Consider the following 24,620-nt stretch of genomic DNA (forward strand, 5'->3'; position numbering starts at 1 on the left):
ACAAACAATTCTGTGCATGTCATAGCACACACTTTTCTTTCTCTACCTAGCGCAGCGATCGACATGCCATAGCTTATAAGTATACTGAGCGCTCTGGGACCACATGCGTGTTTCAGCCATATACGAACAGCGGTAGCGGAGCACTGATTTCCGCGCACAACGCAATGGTCGGCATACTAGCACATTCAAACGATTCAATAAGTNAGGATTTTTTTGAAAATTCGTAAAGAATTATGCTATTATCGCGCGACCGTTAACAAACCTCACGCGAAAAGAAGCAGCTACAAAATTTTATTGGGGGGAAGAACAAGATATTGCTTTCCATACTTTGATAACTGCATTGAGTAATGAACCAGTGCTCACTCTGTACGATTTTAATGCAATACACGAAGTGCATACTGATGCTAGCGGTGTTGGTCTAGCTGCAGTGTTACTCCAATCAACTGACGATGGGAAAACTTGGAAAGCGGTTATTTATTTTAGTCGACGGTGTACAGAAACAGAGTCTCGCTATCATGCCTATGAGTTAGAAGTANGTTGTATAAGGTGTACACTGAGAAAAGAGTTTAGTTACGTCAACTAAATATGTTTTTCTCANGCAAGATTTAGGGTATACATTCTGGGCAAGCATTTCAAGGTGGTAACCGATTGCTCNCTTTTTTCTGAGTGTACAACGAAAAACGTCTTTATGTGGTACCAAAAGCAGTACGATGGCGNGTCGAACAGGCGTACGCATGTCCCACGTTGACGCGCTTAGCAGAGCGCCTATTGAACAGTCTTCAGAGGTGTTGCTGGTTACTACAAGTTCCGATGATTGGTTGCTGACTATGCAGCTACAAGATGGTAAGATACGTGAAATCATTAATGTACTAAAAGGCAAAGCCGAATCGAAGCAAGCAACACAACTGAACAGCGAATATCGAATACAGAACAATAGGTTGTATAAGGTGTACAACGAAAAACGTCTTTATGTGGTACCAAAAGCAGTACGATGGCGGGTCGTGAAATATTGTCATGACGACATGGGGCACTTTGGTGTCGATAAAACTTTACAACGTATCTATGAGCATTTCTGGTTCCCTAAAGCGCGAAAGTATGTCAGNGTGGGGCACTTTGGTGTAGATAAAACTTTACAACGTATCTATGAGCATTTCTGGTTCCTTAAAGCGCGAAAGTATGTCAGGGAATACATCGCAGCGTGCATTGACTGTTGTTACAACAAAGGCAAAGGGGGCAAGCCAGAAGGCGAACTACATTTCAGCGAGGTGGAGCCTGTTCCATTTCGTACGCTTCATATCGACCATTTGGGTCCATTTACGCGAAGCAAAAGAGGTAATCTATATGCTTTAGTCATAAGCGATGCATTTACGAAATACCTGATGGTAAAACCTGTGCGCAACACAAAGACTCATCCGGTGTTGCAGGTACTCCACGAGCTGACATGTTATTTTGGATTACCAAGCCGTATAATAAGTGATCGTGGTACGGCCTTCACGTCGAAACAATTCACTGAATTCTGTCAGCAAAACGATATTCAACATATTAGAACTGCAGTGAGAACTCCACGTGCAAACGGACAAGTGGAGAGAGCCAACAAAATTATTTTAGATTTTCTCCGTACATCTGGTGTCCAGGCAAAACAATGGGATGACCAACTACGAGAATTACAATGGAGCGTAAACTCCCAACGTAATGCNCTCTGTACATCTGGTGTCCAGCCAAAACAATGGGATGACCAACTACGAGAATTACAATGGAGCGTAAACTCCCAACGTAATGCTAGTACTGTATTTAGTCCAAATGAACTAATTTACGATTTCAAGTTGCGTGACGTCATTCGCAACCGACTTTTAGCAGCAGCAACTCATGACTATCGATGATAGTATAGCAGATAAACGCGAGAAAGCTTTACAGTGTATGCAAAAACAGCGAGAGAAGTGGAAGAAACGATTCGACGCAAAGCATCGAAAGCCTATGGTGTATCAGGTGGACGATTTAGTAGTCATCGAGAACGACTTGCAAGCAACGGGCGAATCGCGAAAACTCGACATACGTTACCGAGGTCCATACGTGGTAACCAAAGTTTTGGGTAACGATAGATACCTGANGCAACGGGCGAATCGCGTAAACTCGACATACGTTACCGAGGTCCATACGTGGTAACCAAAGTTTTGGGTAACGATAGATACCTGATCGAAGACATCGATGGTATGCAACACAAGCAAAAACGGTTCTGTTCAGTATATGCATCGGATAAAATTAAACCAGGGTGCATAATACAGCCCGAACTAGATGAACATGATTCCGACGAAGATGAAAGCAGTGACATCGAGACGATGTTAATGTCAGAATTGGCCGAACTGTCACGTACGACTTCATGCAACCCTGCCACCAGCGAATAGTAGACAAGAGAAGATGAAACAAGCAGCAGTTAGCGACCGAAGCTGAACATATACAGACGTGTGTGACCATTTCACTGAGCGGATACTTTTCCATTATTTTTGAATATTAATACATACTTTGAATAAATACTAAATTACAATACTTGCCCCTTGACAGGGCCAGCCTACCACCATTGGTGTTTTATTTATATTTTAAATAAACTCGACCATCCTGTGACACTCGTTAATAGCGTCTAACACCCTACCGCTCAAACCAGCACATTTTATATGGGCAATCCCATCGCAGAGCCAGCATGACACATAGGAGTCGCTTTTAACATGGCAATTGGTGTAAATACACGACATGTTTAAAATTATATGTAATTTTTAGGTTTTAGAAACAAAAACAGTTTTGAAAACGATGTATCAAACAGAGAACCAATCAGATGGTAAATGTCAGTTGGAAAGCTATGTAGCGAACAGTTTTAAATACACTGTATATTTGACACCTAATAAACACAACGCAAACAGCTGTGACAAAGATGAAACAGCAGAAATGACAAAAAGAGCAAAATCAATGTGCACAAACAAAAACAATTGTACAACAACAATATATTATATGAAACAAAATACTCGGCACATGCAATTAAGAATATCAAGTTAAATGAATCAAATTTACAGGAAATTTTGATATCTTACTTATCTTTAAACTGTGCACCAGAAGTTTATTAACACTTTTTTTAATTTCTTTACTTTATTGAGCGTAAACAGCTTTATAAAACACAAAATTTAAGCAGATCACAAAAAACACAGCTTCACAGCTTGACAAAATTTGAACTTTTTTTCAAAGTAGCCTCACAGGCGAACGTTAGTATTAAAGGAATAAAAAATAAGGTTAGTATTCTAGGGATATAAGTATTTGTGGAAGTATGTATGTATGTACGTATATGCCAGGTTTAATCAGCCATTACTTCGGAACTATAAGTCACTTGAACTTGAAACTTGGTATGCAATCATATATATGGTAGGTGCTTATAGTATTGTATAAATAAATGAGTTTGTAGAAGTGGGCGTAGCACATCCAATAGGCGTGGAATATTTTATCAGCTATAAATCCGAAACTATAAGCCACATGAACTTGAAATTTGGTATGCAGACAAAACTATGGTAGGTGCTTACAGTAAGTTATATATAAATGGGTTGGTAAAAGGAGGCGTGGCACATCCCAGTTGAACTTGAAATTTGTTATTCAGTCGTACATATTGTAGGTGCTTATAGTAGGGTATATATAAATGAGTGTGAAAGTGGGCGTGGCACATCCCATAGGAATATTTTATCAGCTATAACTCCGGAACTATAAGCCACATGAACTTGTAATTTGGTATGCAATCATATATATGGTAGGTGCTTATAGTATGGTATAAATTAATGAGTTTGTAGAAGTGGGCGTGGCACATCCCATAGGAATATTTTATCAGCTATAACTCCGGAACTATAAGCCACATGAACTTGTAATTTGGTATGCAATCATATATATGGTAGGTGCTTATAGTATGGTATAAATTAATGAGTTTGTAGAAGTGGGCGTGGCACATCCAATAGGCGTGGAATATTTTACCAGCTATAACTCCAGAACTATAAGCCACATGAACTTGTAATTTGGTATGCAATCATATATATGGTAGGTGCTTATAGTATGGTATAAATTAATGAGTTTGTAGAAGTGGGCGTGGCACATCCAATAGGCGTGGAATATTTTACCAGCTATAACTCCAGAACTATAAGCCACATGAACTTGAAATTTGGTATGCCGACATAACTATGGTAGGTGCTTACAGTAAGGTATATATAAATGGGTAGGTAAAAAGAGGCGTGGCACATCCCATAGGCGTGGAAATTTTTATCAGCTATAATTTCACAACCATCAGTCACATGAAATTGAAATTAGGTATGCAGACACACTTGCGGTAGGTGCTTACAGTAGGCTATATATCAATGAGTTTACAAAAGGAGGCGTGGCACATCCCATAGGCGTGGAAAATTAGGAATCATATGTCACGTGCAATTGAAATTTGGTACGCAGACGTACCTATAGTAGTTGCTTATAGTAGGCTATATATAAGTGAGTTGTAGAAGGGGCAGCGGCACGTCCCATACTAACTAAAATTTTCGTTTTGTATATATCTTAAATTAGCGGTAGAGTACTAGAACTTCGTGGTGAGATAAATGAAATTAATTCCATGCTCATGGGAAAAAATGGGCGGAATTGGAAAAGGGGGCGTGGTACCTCCCATAGGCGTAAAATATAAAATATTTAATCAGCTATAGCTTCGGAGCCGTAAGTCACATGAACTGGAAATTAGGTATGCAGAGATATCTACGGTAGGTGCTTTTAGTAAGGTATGTATATAAATGAGTCTGTAAAAGGGGGCGTGGCACATCCAAAAGGCGTGGAATTTTTAATCAGCTATAACTGCGGAACCATAAGTCACATAAACGTGAAACTTGGTATGCAGACATATCTATGGTACATAGGTGCTTATAGTAAGGTATACATAAATGACTTTGTAAAAGGGGGTGTGGCACATTTCATAGGCGTGAAATTTTGAATCAGCCATAACTTCGGAACGATAAGTCACATGAACTTGAAATTTGGTATGCAGTCATACCTATGGTAGGTGCTTATAGTAAGGTATACATAAATGACTTTGTAAAAGGGGGTGTGGCACATTTCATAGGCGTGAAATTTTGAATCAGCCATAACTTCGGAACGATAAGTCACATGAACTTGAAATTTGGTATGCAGTCATACCTATGGTAGGTGCTTATAGTAAGTTTATAAAAGGGGGGCGTGGATCATCTTATAGGCGTGGAATATTTAATCAGCCATAACTTCTGAAAAATCACGCAAACTTGAAATTTGGTATACAGACATCTATGGTACATAGGTTCTTATAGTAAGGTATGTTTATATAAATGAGTTTGTAAAAGGGGGCGTAGCGCATAACACAGGCGTTGAATTTTGTATCAGCCTTAACTTCGGATCCACAATTTATGTGTCCCCTTTAATTCTTTCTGATATGCCTTTCGAATTTACAGAACTCGGTTTCCAGTTCGCTTAGCTTTTGCAATGACAATAAACAAGAATTCCTTAAAGCAAAACCCAAATTTTTATTGAAAATAAAATCTATGATAATTGCATTGGAAAACACATTTATGTTAATAGAGGCTTTGAAGTATTAAAAACATGCTGTGTGTATAAGAGTTATTATTCCAAACAAATAAGTTAGCTAAAGTTTTAATATCACAACCAGGGACGTGAACCGGTTTTGAACCGGAAAACCGCTTTTTTCTATTAATTAACTGAACCATTAACCAAACCGAAATTTTGCACAAATGTTTGAATTAACCGAAAACCGAATCAGTTTCCATAAAGGTTTAAAGGTTCGTTTCAACCAATTTTTAATAGATCAATGTACCCACTTTTTTTCTTTTTGTTAAGCATGGTAATACCTACCATGTGACAATATCAATTGTAAAGGCAACCCATCTCATTTTACAGACACTTGACCCTTAACCTTGCTGCACTTGACACTTGACACTCGACACTTAAACTTGCGAAATCTTCGATAAATCAGTAAATATTAAAATTAATTTATTCAAAATTGATGTTTGCAACAATCCTTTACCAAGAAATACGTTTATGATAAAATATTGGAAAACGGGCGTTTCACCGCCCACTTATGATCACATATATGTATCTCGGTAACCGTTCTACCAATTAGTACCAAACTCGGTATGGTTATTGTGCTTGCCACATAAAAGCAAAACGTCGAAAATTATTGAAATCAGGCTAAAATTGAGGCCGCTTTTCATATAACGGTAAATTTCAGAAATGCTTGAAACTTCAATATTTCGAAATTTATGGACGCTAAATTACTCAAAATCGATGCACCCCGGTTGCGGTAGCTTTTGGAAAGGTATTTAATGTTCGGCTCCGCCCGAACTTAGACTTTTAGTTGTTTGTTTTTCCAACCGTTGAACCGAACCGAAGCCCCGGTTCAAAGACCAAAAAATCGCTTTGATGAACCAATCCAAAAGTGCAAAAACGGGTAGAACCGCTGAACCGAACCGATAAAATTTTTCATTCGGTTCACGTCCCTGATCACAACATTGATATTTCTACTATAACTTACATGCATATCGCTGCCAAAAATTGGATTTGCACACAAGCTTTTGGCTCAATTCTTATCCATTCGTCCTGAAATATACTTGCCAGAAATGCGATTGCTTTATAAAAAAAGAGAACCATTTTAAAATGTGAGTGTTTTCACTATCTAGAAAATAATTTATGCAGCCTCACATACGCGGTTTTACATTATCTTGATACGCGGTTTTGCATTTTGTTGATACGCGGTTTGTACTTTAAACGACGATATATTATTTATTGGAGATATTTTAATGTAAATAAAAACACCTGCTTTGCCAAAAAGTTATTATTACATTTCTTTACATAACACCCAAGCTATACAACTGTCCTCCAGTAATCTCCTATAGTAAAATTAGGGCTGAAATAAAATACAACATCTTTAAAAAAAGGCTTTTAAAGTTTTAAAAGCTAGTACATTATAAAAATCTACCCAATTGCCAAATTTCATCCGGATATCTCGAAAACTGAGTGACTGTATTGCATACAAACAGACGGGCATGGCTAAATCGGCTCAGCTCGACGTTTCGATCAAATAAGTGTGCATTTTAGTGGGTCTATCCCTTCTTATTCTGGTATTTACAAACATCGGACCAAAGTTATAATACCATTTCATGCTCATAAAAGGAATAAATATGGGTACCAAATATAGAGGAAATTTCTTTAGAAGTTAAAAAAATTAAAATTTTTTGGAGTCTCAAAGAAGAACAGGTATTTTTTTAAGCTGATAAGGTTAGAAGGACGAAATTCGAGGATGTTATCGAGTTTATATAAGTCCTTAACATATAATTTTTTCAAAAATAATTATTGCGAAATTTCAAGGATAAAATTTTAAAGGTAATTTTCAATACTTACCGGACCTTATCCACCAAAAAATTGAATCTGATTAAATTCTACAGAATTTCCCCTTTAATTTGATACCCATATTTCATCTCTAAGCACATTTCACTGAATTATTTAAATAATTTTTGAATTACTGACATCAGAGTGAAAAACTAAAAACGCAATTTTGCTATATTTGGCCCATGGTTTCACGAATATATTGATTTTTGTGTGTAAAATTTACTATCGCACGGTGTTATATGTATAATGAGCTAGACATTAATAAAAAACTATTAATCTATACATAGTATAAAGGAAAGTCGATATTTTTTGTACGCGGTAATCTGGAACACTACTGAACGGATTTTGACGAGATTTTCTCTAATATATTCTGTATCGATAGGAGAGTGACCTTTTCAATTTAGAATTTTAATATGGTGGTTAAGAAAATTACTATATTCAATTCTAATAAGCGTAGGTGTCAGTTCTGCACCGTCACTGTCAAATGAAAAGACTTAGCCTCTGGATGTGTAATAATGTATTATTTTTCTGAGTAGGGCTGCCACCTGTTTAAAAGCTATAAGGTCTTCACCGTCCGTTGGATAAAAAAAAGAGATACCAAATGAAAGGGCATGGCCTTCGCATGTACAAAACCTTTAAGTTTTTTGAGTAGGGTTGCCACCTATTTAAACTTACAATCTTCTATACATAGTATAAAGGAAAGGCGAGATATTTTAACCACGCTACTGAACAGGTTTAGACAAGATTTTTTATGTATTTAATAAACGAAGTACATGATGACATATGATTTCTTTCTCCAAACACGTAAATGTACATTCATATGCATACAGTTAGCGCGAGGCGAAGCCTCGCGCATCCGTGGCCGGCTAGTTATTAAATAAAAAAAAGAAATATACCCAATACTGGTCAAGAAAAGGAGTTTCTATTACAAATCCCGAAAATCCCGGGATTATTTGCCAAGAGTCCCGGGATTTTTGGCACTTAAAAGAGGCCGGGATCCCGGGATCCCGGGATTAACATTTCTAAAGGCTATGCTCTCATTAATATTCTTAGTATAAAATAAACCCTATGAAAAAATTGCCAAAAATCAACTAAAACTTCAAATTTTTTCGAGAAATCGTTATTAAAAAGTTTTCAAGTTAGATGAAACTTTGAAGAAATATCATAACTTTTGCACAAATTTCACTGGATCACAAATTTTAGTTTGGTTTTTGTTCTCCAGACGCCACTATCTAATTTTTATGTAGAATTCCTCGGTGATTCCGAAAATCGGGTTAATTTTTTTTTATGTATACGTTTTCTAGATATTTGCAATTTACCGTTATTCAGGTTAAAGCAAAAATTGGTTCCTTTTAATCACGCATATCTTACGAACCAATTTAAATCTTAATATAAAATGCGGCAAATGAAAGCTAATGAAATTATCCATAAACCATATATCCATCACTTGCCGATAGGACTGATAGTTTCTGACAAATTAACTAATCACTCCATTTTTTATTATTTTTTAATGAAAGAATTAAAAAAATCAAACTTTAACAAGAAGAAAAATTAAAATAATAACAGGTTCTGCGCCAAATTTTTGCATTTGTACTAAAGCCTGTTCAGTTACAAAAAAAAAAATCAAGTTACTGATGAAGAAAATCGATGGACAAATAAGAAATAATGAGTGGTCAATTGAAAATGCGCAACGATTTTTTGTATGAAATATGAGCAGAAACCGTGTTACTCAGGTGTACGTGGCGTATGAGTAACTTTCTTTCCTGCTAATTTTTCATACAAAAAATCTTTGCGTATTTTCATTTGATCACTTATTATTTCTTATTTATCCATCGATTTTCTTCATTACTAATTTGATTTTTTTTTGGAACAGAACAGGCTTTAGTACAAATGCAAAAATTTGGCACAGAACCTGTTTTTTTTTTAATTTTTCTTCTGTTAAAGTTTGGTTTTTTTAATTTTTTTCATTAAAAAATAAAAAAAGCTGTTATGATTAATTAATTTGTCAGAAACTATAAGCCCTATCGGAAAGTGATGTATATACGACGTGTGTCAAGTTAGCACTACACTTTTCGAAATTGGCAAAGTTAACTACGGCATTAATTGTAGTGTTTTCGTTGTAAATTTGTTGTGGAGAGAAAAAATTTGTAGCTTTCATTTTTTAAAAAATATGCTATGTAGTGCTAACTTGACACCATACACCTAGTCGATAGAATTGAGATATTGAAAATGTTATAACGGCATTGATTGTAGCTTTTTTGTTGTAAATTTGTTGTGGAAAGAAGAAATTTGTAGCTTTAATTTTTTAAGAAAAAATGGTATGTAGTGCTAACTTAACACCATACACCTAGTCGATAGAATTGAGATATTGAAAATGTTATAACGGCATTGATTGTAGCTTTTTTGTTGTAAATTTGTTGTGGAAAGAAGAAATTTGTAGCTTTAATTTTTTAAGAAAAAATGGTATGTAGTGCTAACTTAACACCATACACCTAGTCGATAGAATTGAGATATTGAAATGGTTACAACGGAATTAATTGCAGCTTCTTTGTTGTAAATTTGTTGTGGAAAGAAGAAATTTGTAGCTTTAATTTTTTAAGAAAAAATGGTATGTAGTGCTAACTTAACACCATACACCTAGTCGATAGAATTGAGATATTGAAATGGTTACAACGGAATTAATTGCAGCTTCTTTGTTGTAAATTTGTTGTGGAAAGAAAAAATGTGTAGCTCTCGTAGCTTTTTAAGAAAAAAATGGTATGTAGTGCTAACTTGACCTACATACTAAATTTTGTTCGAAAAAGGGCCAACTCAATTTTTTCCAGAAAAACGAAAGCTACAAATTTTTTCTTTCCACAACAAATTTTAAAGTTAAAAGCTACAATTAATGGCATAATAACATATTGGATATCTCCATTCTATCGACTAGGTGTATGGTGTCAAGTTAGCACTACATACCATTTTTTCTTAAAAAACGAGAGCTACAAATTTTTTCTTTCCACAACAAATTTACAACAAAAAGGCGACAATTAATGCCGTTATAACATTTTCAATATCTCAATTCTATCGACTAGGTGTATGGTGTCAAGTTAGCACTACATACAATTTTTTATTAAAAAACGAAAGCTACAAATTTTTTCTTTCCACAACAAATTTATAACAAAGAAGCTGCAATTAATTCCTTTGTAACCTTTTCAATATCTCAATTCTGTCGTCAATGATGCATGGTGTCAAGTTAGCACTACATACTAAATTTTGTTCGAAAAAGGGTCAACTCAATTTTTTCCAGAAAAACGAAAGCTACAAATTTTTTCTTTNTTAAAAGCTACAATTAATGCCGTTATAACATTTTCAATATCTCAATTCTATCGACTAGGTGTATGGTGTCAAGTTAGCACTACATACCATTTTTTCTTAAAAAACGAGAGCTACAAATTTTTTCTTTCCACAATAAATTTACAACAAAAAAGCTGCAATTAATTCCTTTTCAATATCTCAATTCTGTCGTCAATGATGCATGGTTTCAAGTTAGCACTACATACTAAATTTTGTTCGAAAAAGGGTCAACTCAATTTTTTCCAGAAAAACGAAAGCTACAAATTTTTTCTTTNGGTTTCAAGTTAGCACTACATACTAAATTTTGTTCGAAAAAGGGTCAACTCAATTTTTTCCATAAAAACGAAAGTTACAAATTTTTTCTTTCCACAACAAATTTATAACATAAAAGCTACAATTAATTCCGTTGTAACCTTTTCAATATCTCAATTCCATCGACTAGGTGTATGGTGTTAAGTTAGCACTATATACAATTTTTTCTTAAAAAATGAAAGCTACAAATTTTTTCTTTCCACAACAAATTTACAACAAAAAAGCTACAGTTAATGCCGTTATAACATTTTCAATATCTCCATTCTATCGACTAGGTGTATGGTGGCAAGGTAGCACTACATACCACTTTTTCTTAAGAAACGAGAGCTAGAAAATTTTTTCTTTCCACGACAAAAACACTACAATTAATGCCGTAGTTAACTTTTCCAACTTCGAAAAGTGTAGTGCTAACTTGACACGTGTATATACGGTTTATGGAGAGTTTCATTAGCTTTCATTTGTCTTATTTTATATTAAGATTTTTTAACTGGTTCGTAAGATATACGTGATTAAAAGGAACCAATTTTTGCTTTAAGCTGAATAACGGTAAATTGAAAATAGAAACAAAAATTAACTCTATTTTCGGAATCACCGAGCAATTCTACATAGGAATTGGATAGTGGCATCCATAGAACATTTTTGCTGTAAACTTGGATCAATAAACAGTAAATACAAAAAATTTGCCAAAATTTTAAAAATACCGCGTCCCTATTTATTTTTCCACCACATGTGGACTTTTGAGTTTGATCTTAATAGTTTTATTTTATTTTTTAACTTTATTTTTATATATGTACGTAGATTTATCATATTTGTGTAATATTTGTTTGGTTTGGCATTCAAAAAATTTAACCATTTGAACCGAATCGAACCGCGGTTCAGAAATACTCATGAACCGGTACAAGTTTTTTCTAATTGGTTCGAAACACTGAATCGAACCGCCCCGTTTTTTGGAGTGGTTTGCAGCCCTAATGCATGCATATAAAGTCTATGACCGACGAATTCCTACTACACGAAGTCAAATAGCGCCAAGGGCCGCCGTTTTGCACGTTTTGCGGGCACAAATATTTCTTACATGGTTATTTGCACAAACTGGTTATTTCGTAAAATATCTTTGTTATTCTGTAACTAAGGCAAACACACTTTTACCCCTTCTAGTTGCTTACTAAAGCGATGCTATTTCCAGAAGCCGCTAGTGGTCACTATAATAGCACATTTACTCCCTACCTTCTAAAGTGCTCCCACTGATTTTGGCGGCCTTCAAAAGTACTGTGAGCAGAGGAAAACCAGACTTACTGCATTCAAATGGAAATTTTTTTTATCCAAACAGCGACTACGATAAGCCCTGTTTTAAACCCAAATCTTCCTTATGAATAATGACAACGCAACTAAAGACTATCCATTACCGACTAGAAAAAGCAGTATGCCGAGAAATCGATTTCGTCAACACAACAAATGAAGATAAATGGTGGTCATACCCAAAGTGTAAATGAACATCAGCAATTACCAAACACGATTAGTCATCGCTTTGCATATGATCGCCACATAACACCCTCAAATAAATACATTCTGTAGACAATGGCATCCAAATCGAGGCTACACAGAATACGTAGATAACACTACGCGACATGTTTAAGAAAGCGATTGACAAAATCATCAATCAGTACCAGTGATTGGACTTCTCCACATTGTGGTAGATCTGCCACTTTTTTGAGCATCTACCATATCTACCACTCAAGGTCTGAAATCTACCACATATTTACGTTTTTGATTATTTTTATTTTTGCTCGACATATTTTCTTAACATTAAGAGCAAAAATTGTCCAACACTAAACACTATATGGTAATAAGCAGGGAACGGATTTTTAGGACCTAAAAACTTATAAAAAGGCAAAATAAAATAACGAAATAGGCTGGAAAAGGCACAATAAAATAGCGAAAAAGGCAAGAAAAGGCACTAGGTTTTGCAAAAAGGCAAAAAAAGGCAAAAGAAAATAGCGAAAAAGGCAGGAAAAGGCACTAGGTATTGCAAAAAATGCAAAATAAGGCACTAAAAAAAGATAGAAAATACGAAAAAACAATCAAAAAATGCATTTATTTTAGAAATGTTTATATTACAAGTAAAAAGAGAAAAACTATGAACTAGTTTCATTATATGAAAAATTTGTACTTTGAATCTTTGACTATTTTATCCTTTCGAGTTTCTAACTCATAAAACTTTAATCTGTATAGTTGTAGTAACATTGAACCCCAAGTTGCATTTTGAAGTTTTCTGGCAGCATTTTCATTCGATTTTCGCGAAGAAAAGCCTTGAATGTACTAAATGCGCGCTCGTGCCCTTTACAATTTTATCCACACCCCTTATTGTCTCCAGGCCTACTTTAGCTGAGAAAACGGCTTCGAATTTTTCCACCACCAATTTGGCAAGAGGTCCCTGTGCTTCTATAAGCCGCATGGGCGTATGTATATCTTTTAATCTTTAAAAAAATTGTAAATGCTATAATCACTTTTTAAAGGTAGAAAAGGCAAAAAAAGGCAAATATCTTAAAAAAGGCAAAAAAAGGCAAATATCTTAAAAAAGGCAAATATCTTAAAAAAGGCAAAAAAAGGCAACATCAAATGTGTATATATGGAATCAGGGAAAGCTAAATCGTGGACATTCTTAATCGAATATACTCTATCTCTTTAGCAGAAAAAAAGGCATTTTCCATAAAATCCGTTCCCTGGTAATAAGAATGATATAATACAAGATTCCGCATTCCCGGCGACGATGAAATTTCTGAAGTAAAAGCAAACAAAGCCGAATGGGAGGAGAAAATAAACTTTAAAATAGTAAATTTTCTCAGCAATCAATTTTTCGACAGGAAACGTGGTTAAATTGCAAAATATATGTTTTATACAAAGAATTAATAGCGAAAATGTTAATAAAACGGCGATTTTTTTGACAGTATTATCAAATTTCAGTGCATCTAAAGTTTCTAAGGCGTTGTTTACTTTTACTTGAGAATTGTCAAAATCGGCAAATCCCTAGGAGCGGTTTCTGGAACGTGCCACATTTGTTCGCTACTTCGTGATGTGATAAAAAGAAAAGCTGACAGCAGTCCGCAAGTTTGCAGAAATCTCTTAAAATATGTTCGACAAATATCTTGATATGAAAGGAATTGCTTTAAACTGTCAAGGAATTGCCAAAACTCAACGCAATTTTTAGCAACTTCAATCTGGCACTTTATTATACTAAAATTAAATTTGTTTTAGAGACTAATTAAAAAGTTTGCAATTTAGGTGAAACCTTGCAGAATTGTTTTAATTTTTGTACAAAGTTCGATCCAAACCCAGAGATCTACCACATTTTTTGAAATCTACCACGTTTTTGTCCCAGATTCTACCACACAGAATTTTTTTTAAGTCCGATCTCTGATCAGTACCCTGACGCGCTCCGACATCCTCTGAGGAGGAATAATAGGCTTCAGTTTCTCACTTCTCTGCAGCGCGGGACAAGTGGAATCTTTCCTTTAAGATAATGGGCGTTCCCCGAAAGCTATGCATTTTACGAGTATTTCCTGTAAGTAGCAGCAGCGAGAGTGTAAACACAAAACATAGAGTCATATTAAGAGGAAGAAAATATGATCAGAAATAGGCCACAAGTAAAACGAGTAGAAACTTTTTTCTTCCGCCATTGTGATATTTTTCGATGGTTAATTTTTGGCGCGCAATTTTCATTTTGCCTGGAATTATCTGTCATCGTCTTAAAAAAGCTACTTTGTAAATTAATTATTCATCAATACTTTCGTTTTATTAATTTTATCTTGACCAAATTTTAAATTAGCATTGGTAGATAAAAAAGTATGGTTTGAACCCATGACCAACCAGTTGGCAGTCGAACACACATCCATTCGGCTACAGCAGTTGTGGAGAAAAAGTGGAAAAATATATATATATCGAGAGCTTATATTCAATACCCTCTATCTGCAATTTTCACAAAAACTACTTTGTGATATTAGAACGCATCTGGGACTTACCTGTCATCACTGATGTTAATTCTGACTTTGCAATTTAATAGCAAATTTTCGTGTCAAGCGTTATACAAGGTTAGCATTAATATAACCGATGGCAGTTAAGTCTTAGGTGGATTTTTATACCAGAATCTCATTTTTGTGAAAAGTGCAGATAGATGGTATTGAATATAAGCCCTCGATATCTCAATTTATTGTCAATCTTTTTGATTGCTTTTGAAAATTTATAAGCATTGCCAGTACATTTCTAATTTTATATCGTCGGAAAAAGATGTAAACGAATTTTATCGCTACGATATAGTTACAGAATACAAATGTCGCAAACGAAAGCGATGAATGTCGAAAACTGCCACAACGATTGTCGGTCGGTAGAAAATTTAGGGAGTAGGGAGTAGGGAGTAGTAGAAAATTTAGGAGGTCTTCTTACGCAGCCGCTGTGGTGTAGTGGTAAGCAGTGCGCGCTTCCACTCCGCAGCGCCTGGGTTCAAGCCGTGGTCAAAGCAACATCGCAAAAAAATTTAGAAAAAAAGGCTTTTTCTTAACAGCGGTCGCACCTCGGCAGCCAATGGCAAACCTCCGAGTGTATTTCTGCAATGAAAAACAGCTTCTTATTAAAATACATTCGCCGTTCGGAGTCGGCGTAAAACTGTAGGTCCCTCTTTGTGTGACAACATCAAGGCGCACGCCACAAATCGGAGGAGAAGCTTGGCTAAACACTAACATATGTGTAAACGCCAATAAATTAAAATAAAATTAATACAGGTCTTCAATGGGAGCAGCACAAAGTTTTCATGCTTTCTCTGTAGAAGTTTTTGATCAATTCGGCTTGAACACACGCCCGGGGACGACATCATCAAAAACGATTGCCTTGTGAAAAGATAATACTTCCTCCACTACTTCTTAAAGTCTTAAAACAAATTTCTCACTGACTACTTAAAGCGATTAATTATTAGCTAAATAATTTTGAACCAATTAGAAAAAAAATTGTACTTAATAAACCGTATATAGACAAAGAGGAGTTTGAAAGGACAGAATGCTAAAAATAAAGAAAGATACAGAATCGATCTTCTTGATTCAAGTGATTGCGGGTTGATTAAGAGCAGGCCAGGCGGGAATGATAGCAAGGGATAGGATCAAACAAATTTAAAGTATGAAGGGCACATTTTAAGGACACTTTTCATTTTCAATCCTAATAATGGAAAATTGGAAGTAAGGTTGAAAAAATAAAAGCGGCATATTCCACATTAGAACGAGCGAAAGTTTTAAAAAGCAGTTTAGGATACGAAATTTTTGAATTATTTCTTCGCACAAAACCTTGAATTGATAATTTATGTGACTATTAAATAAATAATGGGAATCAAACATTAATCCAAGGTCCTTAATTTCGGCAGCAAATTGAAGCACATTATTGGAGATTATGCAAAAAGTTTTTAAAACATGTTGACTTTTAGAAAAACTAATTTGAAAGCACCTTTTTACATTTAATGAAAGACGAGAATTCGACACCAAGGATTCCGATTGAATATATACTGAATTGCTCGCATCATTTGTAACGGCAAGTATTTTCAAGTCAAGTAAGTGGCGATGAAAGGTTCAGAAGAAACACCATTAACTGTCGGTATGTTGCTCCCAAGTGTTAACTCGCTATGTAAGTACATACATACGGATGAATGTAGTATCTGCATCTAGTGTCCATAATTTGTGGTAACTACGATTGAAGCAATCGAATTGAAATACTTACACTGACTGCTTTGCGTTTTTTCTACAAGTGTTTCCATGCGCAATAAAACAATAATGCTGTATGTATGTACATTTGTTTGCTAGTGTATAAAGTACAATAAAATTGAAATATTAAAAATATATGACGCCTTCACCTAGATTACCTTATCACGTCTGATTATATGTTTAAACTCTGTTCAGCAATATTGACGTGCTTGTAGAGACTGTACTAATCGTGGAAACGTGAAATCGAGGCGAACATATCTTTAATGTGATATTGACAACAGGAATTAGAATATAGAAAATAGTAATGTAATGGTTTTAAATACCATCGGTAATATCGATTTGTATTGGTATTGGAAAAAAAAATAGAGCATCAAAGCACCAAAAAAATCACACATAGTTGTTTATCGCGCGGCGGCGTGCTGCAGCATATATATGTATGGGGAAATTACTATCGTAGCAGCTCAAGGTACATGACTCATTGTCATATAAGTTTATTATAAGCAAATACATAGGTCATTTTGTTCATGAATATATCTTTCATTTACTTCAATAGTGCCATAATCCAAAATAATACAAAATTGAGTTAAGCATGCATAATTGACCGCTACCGTTCCTCTATGTAATGTAAAAATTCCATAGGTGTACCGATTACCAGTAGCTCACTATAAACAAATATGTATCCATGTTTACTATAGGAGTATATGTAAATTCAACATTTTAAATCAGGTTTTCCCGAGTTTTTGACAGTATTGAAGTAAATGAGCGATATCTTTGAGCAGCGTTAGCGCCCTCTTTGAGATTACCACCAAATGCAGTTATTTAAAACTCTGACAGTACTCGATAAGCAAAAGTTGGGGGCGTCAAGATCATGCCGAAATATTGATAATATTTTTGTTTCAAGAATTTTCAAAAAGAACTGCATTGAAGTGAAGACTAGGTCCATTCAGTATCAAAAAATTGTTACGAATTGTTAGGAGTGCTTGCAATTTTTCACTAGAAATGCATTCAATAACGCAAAAAATTTGCAAGAAATCGAATTCAAGAGCGTAACAACCCGAGAGAGCTGCAAATTCTTGCAAGTAAAAATTTTACTAGCAGAAATTTGCGCGTGTTTAAAAATAAGGTTATGTTCAGGGTTACCACTAACGAAAAAAAATACTTTCCATCCACTTGAAAAAAAATTACAAAATCTAGAACGTATGTACCAATAACTTTAAGCTATTTTAATAAAAACTATAGTTTTGTTCAGGTTTTTTAGTTAGGTGGACTTCCAAAACATCAATTGCTTTGCATACGTACAAAGTATAATGTTCCATAACGCCAAACTACAAAATATTGACAATGAAAACGCATCCGAAAAGTTATCAAAGCGCATCGCTAAAGCAATCAGCGCATCACAAACAAAGTTGATGCTTCGTTTGTTATTGATTACCATTGGTGTTTTAAAAATGGAAAATTCAGAAAAATTGTTAATTTCTATATTGAATATTTAAAATATGGGGAAAATTTTAGTTTGGCATCCCCCGCGTACAAAAAAAAGGTGGCTATGGGGGGGTAGGGGGAGTTCTCCTGATTGCAAATATATATACTTTTAGCCGCAGGAGGCTTATAGTTTTTAAGTTATTTGTTGTTAAAGTTTGTAAATTGAACTAACCTCTCGGCGCTATTTCACACAATAAACACTATATTTATGTAGACACTTCGGCAAAATAGTTACATTAAAACCCCGCACAATGAAATGTAAACATTTTTTACATTTATGATGTATTTTTAGTAAATTATGTAAGTTTTAATAATTATCACGCACTTATATATGTACACGCACATTATGAATACAGAACCGTTGATTCAATCATGGTTTCACACTGACATTAGAAGAGTGCATCTAAGAAAATAACAATAAAAGAGAATAGTTTTTATCGTACCCATTTTNTGTGTGAAATAGCGCCGAGAGGTTAGTTCAATTTACAAACTTTAACAACAAATAACTTAAAAACTAGAGGCCTGCTGCGGCTAAAAGTATATATATTTGCAATCAGGAGAACTCCCTCTATCGTTCCATAGCTACCTTAATGCGGAACTCCGGGGATGCCAAACTAAATTGCAGCCAAAATATGCAATGTGTGTGGTTGCAATGTGTCGCAACTCTGCATACAGTTTGAATTCCGCAGTATAACAGTATCCAAACATTGTATTGACGAAAAGCGAAAGTGATGAAACCAAAGGCAACAACGAAACTTCATCATTTGAAAAAAACTGTAACTGGAGTTATTATAGACAAATACAGTGACTCAAAAACCCGCTTGGTAATTTTGTAATATTCACTATGTTTTTCAAGTAATTTTTTTTTTTTTTTTTTTTGTATAAGAATATTGTTTGCGTTTTAAAGAATCAAGGATTCAAGCTATATACAACATTTAGAAAAATTAACAAAATGTTCGCCTAAATTTCGAACTTTTTATTCTGAATTTTTAGAACAATTTAAGGTATGGAGTCTTATAGCCCATGGAATTTTAGTATGACCACAATGTGCTGCAAAAAATTCCGGTTGATTTTTTTTAAATATTTTTTGTCGCTGGTCTTTTGTTGTTTTTTGTTTCATTTAACAATTTCCATCGATAAAAAATGGCGTTGATTTGTGATTTTTTTTTGCCAACATTCAGTTATAATTACATACCTACCCATTTTTTTCTTTCATTTAAAGAATCATTAAAACGTATTTAGGCAATCAAAAGCTCCTCAGGATTCTAGTAAAATGAATTTCGAATGGAGCACGATATTGTTCGCCTTTTATGGATATACATTTATATGTGGATTTGTATATAAAAAGTGTGCATTAAAGCGTTCGAAAATTTACGGAATAAAGTAGACTACACTTTCGGAAAGAAATTTATAATATAAAGATAACTACGAAAAATAAAGCGGGGACGAAAAGTTTTAATTGTGTTTTTCAAACAAAATACTTCAAAAAAATCTACCAAAATGAGAAGAAATTTACCTTTTTACCAACCCAATTGTTTTCTACCAATTTTGGTAACAATTTACCAAAGTGGCTACCCTGGTTATGTTTCGAATTCAAATGCAAGCAAAAGTGTTTAAGAGGATGATTTGATGAAGCAAAATCAATGAAATGAAAATATGGGTGAACAATTTAAATCTAAGTTAAACTTAACCAGAAAGTGTGAAAATGGCGTAAGTTGCAAGTTTTTACTAGTTTCCCGTTCAGTATCTTTTTCTGGTAATTTTCCCTTCCTCTCAATTTTTAACCGACTTCCAAAAAAGGAGGAGGTTATCAGTTCGTCGGAATATATATTTTTTTTTTGCGTATGTTACCGCATAACTTTGGACCACGTCAACCGATTTCGATAATTCTTTTTGCATCCGAAAGGTTGTATCTCAGAGGTGGTCCATAATCCGATCATTGGTTCATAAATATATATATATATTTTTATATGAGAAGTGTAGTCGGTTTTGCTTAAAAATTACTTGTACTCTCTATATTTCTTGTACGCTCTCGCTGCAAGTACTTACTTGAAGTTATTCAAAACCCTATTGTGGAGATTTAAAGTCTACATATCCTTGCTACCATGTCAAACTATCGAATGTGAAAATCGGTACTTTCCAGGAGAACAAAGAAACTGTTGTAAAAAATGTGGTTGTCATCAGGAAAAAGTGTGGGAGTGTCCTCAGCTTCTTAGAAGATCAGAAATTCGACGATTTGCCAACTTTGGTATAATTCTAAACGCATGCGCAAGGTATCGTAAATGAAAAAGCATTTTTGCACATTCGATAGTTTGATATGGTACCGACGATATTTGACCTCTACTGAATGGGTAAAACACAACTTTGAGCTGCCTGCGAGAAACTTCTGACTTATTGTTATGAACAGGGAACGGATTTTATGGAAATTGCCTTTTTTTCTGCTAAAGAGATAGAGTATATTCGATTAAGAATGTCCACGATTTAGCTTTCCCTGATTCCATATATACACATTTGATGTTTCCTTTTCTTGCGTTTTTTAAGATATTTGCCTTTTTTGCCTTTTTTAAGATATTTGGCTTTTTTGCCTTTTCTACCTTTAAGATTAAAAAATATACACATGCCCATGCGGCTTATAGAAGCACAGGGACCTCTTGCCAAATTGGTGTTGAAAAAATTCAAAGCCGTTTTCTCAGCTAACGTAGGCTTGAAGACAATAAGGGGTGTGGATAAAATTGTAAAGGACGAGGAAAACGCCCTTATTTCTGATAATATGAACGTTTCAAACGTTCCATATTTAAATTGGGCTCCACTTGTATCAACTTACGCGAAAATCGAATGAAAATGCTGACAGAAAACTTAAAAATGCATCTTGTGGTTCATTGTTACTACAACTATACAGATTAAAGTTTTGTGAGTTAGAAACTCGAAAGGATAAAATAGTCAAAGATTCAAAGTTCAAATTTTTCATATAATGAAACTAGTTCATAGTTTTTCTCTTTTTACTTGTAATATAAGCATTTCTAAAATAAATATATTTTTTGATTGTTCTTCGTATTTTCTATCTTTTTCTAGTGCCTTATTTTGCTTTTTTTGCAATACCTTTTTTTGCCTTTTTCGCTATTTCGGTTTGCCTTTTTTGCCTTTTTTGCAATACCTAGTGCCTTTTCCTGCCTTTTTCGCTATTTTATTTTGCCTTCTCCAGCCTATTTCGTTACTTTATTTTGCCTTTTTTATAGGTTTTTAGGTCCTAAAAATCCGTTCCCTGGTTATGAAGAAGAGAGCGTCGGATTGTGGGCTAGTACGCTATGAGCTCTAACTCATATTGCTCAATGGCTTGGTTTCGCTTACAGTTACGAATCTGAAAGACTTTCTAACTTTATACAGAACTTGGAAATATCCCACAAATTTTTCTCAAAATTTCGAGCTTTTTAACTAGAATTTTTAGAAATTTTTTGGGTATGTAGTTAACAAGTTTATAAAATTCTAGGAAAATAAGTGCAAATTTTGGCTTTTTGCACTTTTTTCCATATAAACATGAATTTCTTGTGCAAGAATATGCGCAAAACCGTTTGCAAAAAATAAAGAAACGTCTAAGCCATTTTTCCTAAATTTCGATATTTTTATCAGGCAAGAGAAAATTTAGTCTAATTGTTTACAGATTTTGATTCGCAAAGCCGTATGAGCCGTAAATTACTATAATAAGAATTTATTTATCATTCGAAAGTGCTTGAATGAAGAATAAAAATTTATTCGTCATTCGAAATTAGAAAAATTATGAATAAAATTGTATTTTTTTTTTTTAATAATAATTCATTCAAAAACGCCCATACCTGGTATACAAGCAAGTCACGCAATTGTGGGAAGATAAAATTTTTTGGTGAGACAAGTTTGAGTGAACAATAGGGTGACTCATGAGCATGAGAGTATATTCTAAGCTGAGCTATTGACTGCGAATACATATCTGATGTACATACATAAGTATCTGCACCTAACAAATACACGGTATAACAACATCAAGAACACACACTTTTGAATTGATCGAGTAAAGCTTGTGAGCCTGGTTCAAACTTCAAAATGATTTTTACTCCGTTTCTTAATAGTTTTTCGTACAGTTGCCTAAAATTTAAACATTTTGGTCACAAAGGGTCTTTTTGGCAGTTAGAGGGTTAGAATGTTCAAAAAAATTGTTATTCGAATTAAGAACGAGTGCGCTATTGGTTTTTATCTAAATTTGTGGTAGTCCTGTTATTACGTAAGGGGTTTAAGGTAACAATAATGTATAAATCCATTTCATGCCTTCAGAGTCCTATAGTAAAATTTAGCAGTTGTTTCGTAAGTTTCTAGTCATAAGTATGCGGTTCCCATTTCCAAAAACATATAATAATTTTATGTCTTGTTAAGAGATTGTTGTAAATATTAACTTGGAGTAAATTAGCGTATTTAGTTATTGAAAAATCGAAGTTTTCGAATTTCTAAATTTTTTTTTTTACATGGAAAGTGGCGTAGTTTTAGTCCGATTTCAAAAACTTTAAGTATAAGTATATTTTAAATAAAATAATATAATAACGCAAACGGCAATAACGCGAAATTTGCTATATTTCACTTTTAAATGGAAAATAATACCGAAAACTGAGTTTTGCTTTATTTCCAACAAAGATTAGAACAAAAAGCAAATTTTTCTTTATTTCCCATTGCTTATTTATACTATAATAATAATAATAATGGATTGGCGTTTACACATATGTTAGTGTTTGGCCGAGCTTCTTCTCCGACTTGTGGCGTGCGCCTTGATGTTGTCACACAAAGCGGAGGGACCTACAGTTTTACGCCGACTCCGAACGGCGATTTCATTTTTATGAGAAGCTGTTTTTCATGGCAGAAATACACTTGGAGGTTTGCCATTGCCTGCTGAGGGACGACCGCTGTTAAGAAAAAACCTTTTTTTTCTGTATTTTTTGCGATGTTGCTTTGACCAGGGCTTGAACCCAGGTGCTGATAGTGAAAGCGCGCACTGCTTACCACTACACCATAGCGGCCGGCTTATTTATACTATTTGTAACAAAAACAGTTTACTGACAGAAGGAAAAAGAACTTTGTTTATTCTGTAAACATTAAGTTAATTTATTGTAAACTAGACATAAGGTGTTTTGTGTCTATACCAATAGTGACAGAGTTATGGGTCTAGCCCTAAAGGCATAACCACCCAGGACACCATCTTGTAATAGCGGAATAAATAAACATTCGATATTTGATAGCGAGAATGGCGGACGTGTTTTAGTAACCAGTTAATATTTCATCAGAAGTGGTCTTTTGACCCATCATAAATTAAAAGTAGCATAATCGCAAAGTAAAAAGTTCAGTTAATTTAGCATTATTTATATTTTACAACGCAGAAAAGTGTTCACTGGTGCAGCTAGTGGCATGGTGCGCCGCTGGGGGCGTCAATGCAAGCGGCGCAAAGGCCTCGCTCGCCGTAAGGCTCAGTGAACTGTCGGTGAAGGCACGTGGACCGGGCCCTGTAGAAAGTACTCCAGACAGAAGCAGCGGTTGTAATAACAAAGTTGCCGCAACAACGGATAGTTGTGAAAACGATGAGGACAACGGCGAGACTTACCATAATGATAATGAAGTGGACATCGAGGTTACCGGCAAGAAAAACGGAGCGAACAACGGTGTGATTAACGGAGCGGACTATGGTAAGAACAACGGAGCGGACAAAGGCGTGTTCGACGGAGCAAACGTTAGCGATTATTCTGGAAAACGAAAACGTGGATAACGGCACAAACAACGTTGCGAACGGTGGCGCAAATAGCGGCACGAGCATTGGTGCGCTCAAATACGTAAACAACGGTGCGACCAACGTTGCGAACAATGATACGAACAAAGGTGCGAGCAACGAGGCGTACAATGCACATAGGGGTATTTGACCGATTTAGGCGGCCAAAGTTATTTTTATGAAAATTTTAACTCAAAATTCTTAGAAACGACGTATTACGATATTTAAAACTGTAAATGTTAAAAATCAAGTAAATAGAGGGGGAGGATGTCCAATTATTCCACCAAAAAAACGAAAAAAAGGTGCTTAAAGTTCGACATCGATAGACTCCATGTTATCGAGGTCCCATTGTAGAAAAATTGAGACCTACGTGTTCGTATCGCCGAGGAGAAGTTTTATATCTAAAATAGAACATTAAAAGGGTTGTCACCTGCTTAAAAATTAAATGCAATTAAGTTAAATGAATTACTACAATGTGGGTAATATTCGAAATGGGTTTGAAAAGGCTTTATTCCCAAGAAACGTGTAGGAGTGTTACCATCTGTTTA

The 24,620-nt window shown here is 34.8% G+C and overlaps 2 protein-coding genes across 4 annotated transcripts in view; both read left to right on the top strand.

The window, feature by feature from the left end:
* anne (polyamine-transporting ATPase anne boleyn) overlaps positions 1-24,620 on the top strand; it is a 133,930-nt gene that overhangs the window by 64,902 nt on the left and 44,408 nt on the right. Inside the window, exon 1 of one of the 3 annotated variants that reach the window (XM_017614875.1) lies at positions 17,002-17,280. The exons of the other annotated variants lie outside the window; for them this stretch is intronic. Within the exon in view, the coding sequence (XP_017470364.1) occupies positions 17,247-17,280 (34 nt within the window). The 5' untranslated portion in view covers positions 17,002-17,246. Of the gene's footprint in view, positions 1-17,001; positions 17,281-24,620 lie in introns of those variants that run through there. 3 annotated transcript variants of the gene reach the window in all.
* Positions 1,843-2,402, top strand: LOC108362045 (uncharacterized). The gene is made up of 2 exons (XM_017614878.1): positions 1,843-2,049; positions 2,136-2,402. Exons 1-2 carry the CDS (start codon positions 1,867-1,869, stop codon positions 2,400-2,402), a joined length of 450 nt encoding a protein of 149 aa, XP_017470367.1. The 5' UTR covers positions 1,843-1,866.

The sequence above is a fragment of the Rhagoletis zephyria genome, unplaced genomic scaffold (genome assembly GCF_001687245.7).
Source record: "Rhagoletis zephyria isolate East Lansing unplaced genomic scaffold, Rhagoletis_zephyria_1.1 Rzeph_scaffold_00915, whole genome shotgun sequence".
Lineage (NCBI taxonomy): Eukaryota > Metazoa > Arthropoda > Insecta > Diptera > Tephritidae > Rhagoletis > Rhagoletis zephyria.

Coding starts and splice junctions, on each gene's coding strand:
- LOC108362045 (XM_017614878.1), top strand. CDS start 1,867: ATGACTATCGATGATAGTATAGCAGATAAACGCGAGAAAGCTTTACAG. Junction 2,050..2,135: donor GCGAATCGCGAAAACTCGAC/ATACGTTACCGA, acceptor CGTAAACTCGAC/ATACGTTACCGAGGTCCATA.